Consider the following 8,290-nt stretch of genomic DNA (forward strand, 5'->3'; position numbering starts at 1 on the left):
CTATCTTTAAGAAACAGCAAAATGCAATATTCTCTGACAGCAACACAAATGTCTTTATAATGCATGCTAAAAGTATGTCATCTGGTTAAATCTTCCAAATAATACAAGAGTTAAACCAAATGACTTTGTGGATGCTGTTAATTGCCTTCATGGTGCACAGAATGACATTTGGCAACATCTATCTCACTTTCCACACAAATCCCACTCCCACTAGGTTTGGAAATCCAAGAGGAATGTCAAAGTTTTAACATTAACAACATGTGACTGGTTATGTTGCATAAAAATGGTGCCGGTACATTTTTCTTTTGTTCCATTTTTCATTGAAAGTAAACATGCGGTTCAATTTAATCAGTCTCACTGTTTTCCTTTCTCTGCCTGCCTATACATTTTTTTTTATCAAAAAATACACAAGAACCTGGAAAAATGGAATAACAATAATAATAAAATTTTTAAAAAAAGAGCGAGAGAGATTAAGAACCGTTTCATTCAGATCACAAACTACGAAACATTTTATTCTTCTCTTTCAACAATTTGTTGGACAAGAAGTCATTTTCATAGTATTTATTACTTTTTGTTGCTTTTGATCATCTGGTGTCTGTATTTACATAGTAGGAATAAAGTAGTTTCATGTGTGGCTCCTATGTACATACCACATGTTAGTCCGTGTGCTCGTGACATCTGCAGTCCTGTTTGTCACGAGAACACACAGGAAGTCCATTTCAGTCTAAGCTCCAACAGAAACGTACAAGTGAAGGGGGCAACTATGTGCACTTGCAGCCCCAGTAATTGAATACTCTCTTGAAAGAAGGACAAGGCAGTCATTTAACTTTTCAAAGGCCTAAAGCAAACAGCCACACAGAACAGTGGAGAGAATAGCCCAGTCTGACGGATGCAGACTCTCCTGCTCTGGATGGGGTGGGTGGGGGGACAGCACCTCCTCAGTCTCTGTTTCCACCTGAACTCCACTTTGATACACTTGTCATTCACAGCAAAATAAAGGCAACTACCCTAACAAAAGCTCCTGCTCCCTTTTACTCAGATGGTGTACAGTCTTTGTTCTTGATGTTTAGAAAGAAGCACTTCTTGATGAGTGAGTGTATGCGTATGCACGTGTGTGTCTGCATGTGTGTGTGTTTGTGTGCGTGTTTGCCTTGTGAATGTTCTAGTTTCTGTTCTGGCTCAATAAAGGATATTTTTGGCAACATTGAAGAGCTCTCTGTGAGACATTTCAGGTAATAACAGTGTATAATATTCCCTGTCTCCACAGCTAACTACCCCTATCAAATGATAACTGGAAAAAAGATCTAAAGATGGTAAGAACAGAAAATGAGAACAAAATATAAAACAATATCACCATCTCTGGAGGCAGGTCTGAAGAGAAATTACATAAAAATAATAAAAAAAAACTTTAACAAAGTTTCCAAGTTTGAAAATATCTCAAGGTAAAGGGTGGGTGGATTGGTACATTCAGTGTGCTGGACTTGGCCTTAGGATACCGAGAACTAGGAATGACTGAGGTTAGACAGAGGTAATGAACACTCTGCCGGAAAACACTCATCATTCATCTCCTCATGATGGGGGAGAGTTGACAATAAAGGCTGCAGAGTCAGCGATCTCTCCCCAAGAACATCAGTTTGTTTGCTCATATGTAAGTTAAATAAAAGTCAAGAAAGAAAGGCAACCAAACAACCAGAAAGTGGAGACATGAGAAAAAGACCGGCTAGGAGGAGGGTCTGGTCATCACATTAGGCTCCAGCTTCCTGCCTCAGACTCCAGTCACAGGCTGGTGACCAGTTGCATCTGTCCATCTCCCTCATTGTGGACAGGCTCTTGAGCCTGGTGCCCTTCCCCATTCGGTCTTTGAGGAGGGGCCTGATAGAAGGTCTGCATGGGAGCCCCACGAGAACCCAAGGCAGGCCTCCCAGAACTATAGTACAGCTCTTCGGGGGGCTGAGCTGAGCGGGGCACAACCTCCAGAGGCTCAGGACTGCTGTCAGGGTAGGGCGAGTCTCGCAGGTTGGTGATGCTGGTGTACAGGGAGTCGTGGGCGGGGGAGTCTAGTGCTCTGCTGCCTCCCTGCCCACCACCATTTTGACCACTGTGGCCACTGTGGCCGATGCTCTCTGTAAGTTCAGCTGTGTAGCTCTCCGACTCCTCTGGATCGCTCTGGTAGAGGACGGACTGGGCACGCTGCAACAGGAGAGGTTCTTCCAGAGCCTTATATAACAGCTCTACATCCTGCGGCGTTCGCTGACGCCCGTCTGTAAGATATTCATCGTCTTCATCCATGCTCACTGACGACTCTGGCCCCGACACAGTTGTGCCCCGACCAGCCCCACTGTGAGTATGCCCCCTGACCAAACTGCTGTACGCTCTGTCCCCTACATCAGCTCCGCCTCCTCCTCCAACGCTACCTCTCAGGTTGTTGTGCACAAGCTCAGATATGATCATTTTCTCAAAGGCTGCAGCATCAGAGAGGTTTCGTCGGTTGCCTCCACCTCCCAGGGTTTCTGAGCTACGAGGGTTGAATATGGGCGGAGGACTGTCTCCACCTCCTCCACTTAAAAAGTCACAACTGCCCCCGCCTCCTCCCGATGGGCCGGTGCGCATGGAGTAGCTGTTGTTGAAGTTACCATTTAAGGGAAGGGTTTCCATCCCACAGGGGTCGCGGGGTTTAGAAAGTGTACTCTCTGGAACCAAAACACACAGACAGATTTACATTATTTTATATGTTGAGATTTTAAATGTCACCTAAAAAAGGAAAATGTTAATTAGACTTACTTGGGTCACGGAAGGTTCCTTCAAATCCCAAAAGAAAAGCATGTGGAGTAAAATAAAAATTGTTTAAGTCAGAGTTTCTCCTTTTTTTTTACGACAAAAACAAAATGTGTTTCTTATAAATATATTTCAGAATGGCAGCAGTTTTGGTTTTAAAATATCAATGCTTTCCAGCTATTTTTCATATTCAGTCAACTCTTAAGACATGCCCCAACACAAGCTGTGTCGCATATACTGATTTATGCAAGCTTAGACCAGTTTGTGTGACATTTTTTATTCCATCAATTTGCTGAGTGTCTAAGTTGCTTAAATTTTGGCAGCTGGTAAATCAGGCTGGGTTTCTGTGAGGTTCAGTCAAAACATGTCTCCTTTTTCTTGGGTTTGCATAATTTTAGGTATATATTTGAATCAATAGAGTGTATTTACAGAAAGATTCGACTACATATAGAATGACTCAATGTGACCTGCAGACCAGATTAATACAACGCCCCCCACTTTTTGTCACAGTTCATTCAACGATAGCTTGATGCGTCACAAAAACACGGTACGCACATTGTACGCTGACGCCATACATATCAAATCCTAATTAACACACATAAATATGGGCTATCTATTTACTACTATCAGTAGAAACCGAACAAATATACATAATTCACAAAAACTTGTACACTAACAGTAATGTTTATTTTATGAATCCCCTTGCACGCATACAAAATAAAAAGTTGTGGATTTTCTACCAACTTATCACCACAGCAAAAGAAAAGCCACAGCTGCCCAGAAAAGAGGAAGTGTGTTCATTTTTAAAATTTAATGTGCAGTTTGACTTTAATCAACGTTCATCTTGGGTGGCTGTGTGGGTAATTAGACATTCTAATGAAGTGCTTTTCCTATCCTTTACCAGTCTTTTCTAAAAATGACTTGGCTTCGAGGCCTGTGGCCATCAGGCTTGATGTATTGTACAGAAAGGCTTTAAAATATTTAACAGAAACGCCGCCTTGAATTTCAGTCCGCAGAGACAAGGCCAGATAGTCTGCGGGTGTGAACTCACCCATCAGCCAGCACAAGACACTCACAGTGCTCATTTAACATTGTTAATATTTGTACTGTTGAGAGGCAATTAACAACATTTGTCAAAATCTGCAGTTAGAGGCATCCAAAAGTGGAGTGGGAAGTCTGCAGTTCTTACAACGAGCACTCATGACCTACATCCAGATGGACTGTCCCTCGCCACGGAGACGTCTGATGCCTTGTCATAATTTTAGGCCAACTATTTTTATTTCCAGTGAACAGAAAAACCATTCTCAAGAAACCTGGCAGTCACAGCTGTAGCTAAACTTCTAATCAATTTGTGGCTGTTCTCATGAAGATTCAAGATCTGACCAGATGGCTGGTTAGGCTGAAGGCACTGTTTGGCTCTGTTCTGCTCAGCCTAGTGAATCCGTCTGACAGCTACATAGTCTGGGGAAAGAAGATGCACACACACATACAAAGAAAAGCCTCTCTCTCACATACACACACACACACATGCAAACGCTCAACAGCAGTGAGTGTGCACATACCATGTCAAAGTACTGACAGAGAAACCATGAGAAGGACAGCAAGCTGACATGATGTTGCACACACACACACACACACACACTGACAGGACTGCCCACACTGACTGAGGTGTTTATGAGGAGCCAACCTGTGGAGTTGAAGACTCCAGGTGAGGGCGGGGTGAAGCTTTCAGCCAGCAGAGTGTTGTAAGGAGAGGTGCCAGAACGAGTCTGTAACACCGGGTTCGTCAGAAGGTGATTGCCCATGGTTGCTGCAAAACACAAACATTTAAAACATAAACATCACCATAAATATGATCACAAATTTGCAATAAATATACGCAAATAAATACTGAAAATAGGGCAATTGTAACATTTTGAATTTCAGACTCCAATAACATTTGGAATCATAAAAATATTTACTATTTACTCCGATAGGGTTATTTTGTCATGCTATTTCTTTATGAGGGAATGCATTTCACAGTGTTCTCCTCAATGTTTACGCCTGCAGACTGTAACCTTTGAGCAAAAAGAAAAAAAGAAAACAATTGCAGGGGACAGGTACTGTTTAAAGCACAGCCATTCTTCTATTTGTTCCCGCCTTTGCTTCTTGACAATGTAGTGTGATGTGAGAGAACAGTAATGCATGCCATTACGTAGTCTATGGGTGCAGTCATGGAAACACAGTTAATTTCACAGTGAAATGTGAATGCCACTACAAGACAAATATAATTCAAAGAAAATGGCACACTGAGAGTGTTGTATAATGCCCATGTATGGCTTTAGCTGGAGGCAACTCGAACAGAAATGCCATGAAATTAAAAATAGGACAGCATGACAGAGAGTCGTCGAAGGCAAAGTGCAACCTTCAGGTCCCCTGCCTACCGTTCATCACACACCAAGGGAGCGGGGAATTCTGAAAAAGTACAAAAAATGTGCTCACACACAGCTATTTGTTTGTCATTTCCCCTCCTGTTCCACTTCCTCTGTCCATCTTTTTTGGCATTCCGCACAAGCCCGTCTGCGTTCGTTTTCTGGCTCGCGTCGCAGCGTGGACTCCAACAACTTTTTCTCAGTTCTTCACGCCAGGATTTTTTTTTTCCTAACATTACCAAATTAGTTGGGATTAGCAGTTTGCGTGTGCCTCCCTATGGGAATATGTTGAAGAAAATAAAGAAACTCGCTCTAAGTAGAGCAAGAGGAACCTTTTAGGGACAGATTATCGTTGTCTGGATGCGTCTGTTCATCAAGACGTGAAGTGTTTGAATCCTCCAGACATGGCCTATATAATTATTTTTACATTATAGAGCTCGACTGTCTGTATCTCCATTGATGCATTTGTCTGCTTTATGATGACACCCCCCACAAACCCCACTCGAAAACAAGCCACCACCCCATGCAGCCATAACCACAGACATATAGACACCTCTCATCTATCTAGCACACTCATGGCACACCTTTTCCTCACCCCCTGCCTTGCTCCCGTCTCTCTCCTCAATTAGAATAATTACCCCCTGTTCGCTCACACGCTAATCAGTTCATTAAAAACAAAATGGATGAAATTAGCATAGAGAGTGACGGCTGATTTAGCAACTGCCTCAGTGTCATGATCAACACCCCCGCCCCCACCTCAAAAAACGATCTGGAACCCGATCCAACCTTGATCGTCTCGGTGTCACTGATTGCAGCAGCGTTGACACCACCAGCTGCTAAGGCTGAGACAATCAGTGACACATTTTTCATGGCATACATTCTGCTTAGAAAAACACTTTGTAACTTTAGAGGAGACTATTCTATAAGAAAACAAATGTAACAGGAATTAACTCATATTTGCTGCCTTGCAAGAGATTACGACGGTTTGTTTTCATTCTGAATATTTGTCTTCACCCACTTTAGAGGTTTCTTAAACTGGAAAATTGAGCAGATGAAACTGGAACTGGAAAAATAAATAAAACTTATTACATTACAATATTATTATTTCTTACTGCAACAGTAGAAGATCAGTGCAAAAATTTATTAACCTAAACCTTACACCTAAAAGGGTGCTAACATGAAAAATATGACCTTTTCTGATATTGATAGCCCTGGACATATAAAGTGATTACTAGCTCAATTATATTATTTAATATCCATCCATCCATCCATTATCTTTACCCGTTTATTCCATTTTGGGTCACGGGGGTCGCTGGTGCCCATGTCCAGCAATCACTGTGCGAGAGGCGGGGTACACCCTGGACAGATCGCAAGTCCATCACAGGGCCACATAGAGACAAATGAGACAAACAACCATTCACTCTCTCACTCACACCTAGGGACAATTTAGAGTTACCAATCAGCCTAACATGCATGTTTTTGGTCTGTGGGAGGAAACTGGAGTACCCGGAGAAAACCCACGCATGCACGGAGAGAACATGCAAACTCCACCCAGAAGGCACCTGGACCGGGGTTTGAACCAGGGACCTGTTCGCTGAGAGGCAGCAGCTCTACCATTTGCGCCACCGTGCTGCCTATTATTTAATATATTTATTTAATATACATAAGGCACATTAAGCAAAAAAAAAAAAAGATAAGTCACAATAACCACATAAAATCGGTTCGAGGTCAGTAAGCACAACCAGAGTTAATACACACCTGATTATAAGGCTCACTGTTGATTTTTGAGAAAATTAAAAAATTTTAAGAGTGCCTTATAGTCCGAAAAATACAGTACTAAACTGTTTTTTGTTCAACAAGTTGTTCAGATTTGTAGATATATATATAATTTTTTGTGCAGAATAAAATAAATGTGACCTATTCTGCTGTAGCTTCTTTAATCTTTAATTTTAACCATTCCTGTATCTAGAACAATTAAAATGCCTAACTATTTTACTATTTATTAGAAATTTGTGTTAAAAATTATTTAATTTATATAACAGAAAATTATTTTTGGTATTATTATTTTGTACATATTATGATGCATGATGCTGTTTTAGTTACGATTTTGTGTTTATTTTGTAATTTGGGACAATTTTCTGGTCAGATTTTTTTGTGCTCTGTGTTTTAGTCATGTTTGGAGTTTCTCACCTGTTGTCACTCTAAAATCCTCCTTACCAACCCATATTTTGCCTTGGTTTCATAAAGTTAGTTATCAGATCACCATTTGCAAGTTTACTCAGTATAGTTTTCTTGTTTCACTGGTTTGATTTTTGCTTTCATTTATTAAATAGTTGGATTTAAACCTGCCTACACGTCACCATTTGATCTGCACCTTTGGGTCCACCACAACCACCAAACCATCCATAACCATTAAAGTTAGCTGATAGTGATCCACAACACTTACAGCTTGTGATACTGCATGAGATTATGCATGTTATTATTTTTTAAATTGATCCAAAACAGCTACCTCTATGAAATTTCTTAACATAAGATAATCTAATAATACTAATAAGATAATCATAGTCTAATATGCACGTTGGAAACAGTTCCTGTGTTAAATGTGCTATACAAATAAATTTGACTTGACTTGACTAATACAGTAGTCCCTCACTACTTCACTGTTCGTTTTTCACGGACTCGCTCTATCCCAGTTTTTTAAAATAGGATTGGACATAACACACAACTGGTTGATTGATGTATTTAGCACTTGCTGCACCTTTGTGCAGCCCACAGCTGCAGGATAAGCTTCCTGCTGCAGCTGATCAGATGTTCGCATGCAGAGCGGAGAAGTGGGCGTGGCCAAGTATTTTTGCAGGTGGCTAAAAGCAGCGAAGGCAGAGAGAGGGAAATCATGACATTCTGTGGGTTTTTTTTAGAGCGTTTAGAGTTTAGAAACATTGTTTAGAATATTGCAATAGTGTGGGAAGGATTTGAAGCACCTTTATCTATCTATCTATCTATCTATCTATCTATCTATCTATCTATCTATCTATCTATCTATCTATCTATCTATCTATCTATCTATCTATCTATCTATCTATCTATCTATCTATCTATCTATC

At 40.9% G+C, this 8,290-nt stretch overlaps 1 protein-coding gene across 1 annotated transcript in view; it reads right to left on the reverse strand.

Moving 5' to 3' along the window:
* Nucleotides 1–579: 579 nt before the first annotated feature.
* Nucleotides 580–8,290, reverse strand: part of adgrl1a (adhesion G protein-coupled receptor L1a) — a 52,729-nt gene continuing 45,018 nt past the window's right edge. Inside the window, exons 23-25 of the mRNA XM_037689091.1 lie at nt 4,463–4,585; nt 2,782–2,799; nt 580–2,690 (exon numbers count right to left, since the gene is read on the reverse strand). Of these exons, the coding sequence (XP_037545019.1) occupies nt 1,777–2,690; nt 2,782–2,799; nt 4,463–4,585 (1,055 nt within the window). The 3' untranslated portion in view covers nt 580–1,776. The remainder of the gene's footprint in view (nt 2,691–2,781; nt 2,800–4,462; nt 4,586–8,290) is intronic.

The sequence above is a fragment of the Nematolebias whitei genome, chromosome 15 (assembly GCF_014905685.2).
Source record: "Nematolebias whitei isolate Nwh7 chromosome 15, NemWhi1, whole genome shotgun sequence".
Taxonomy (NCBI): Eukaryota; Metazoa; Chordata; class Actinopteri; order Cyprinodontiformes; family Rivulidae; genus Nematolebias; species Nematolebias whitei.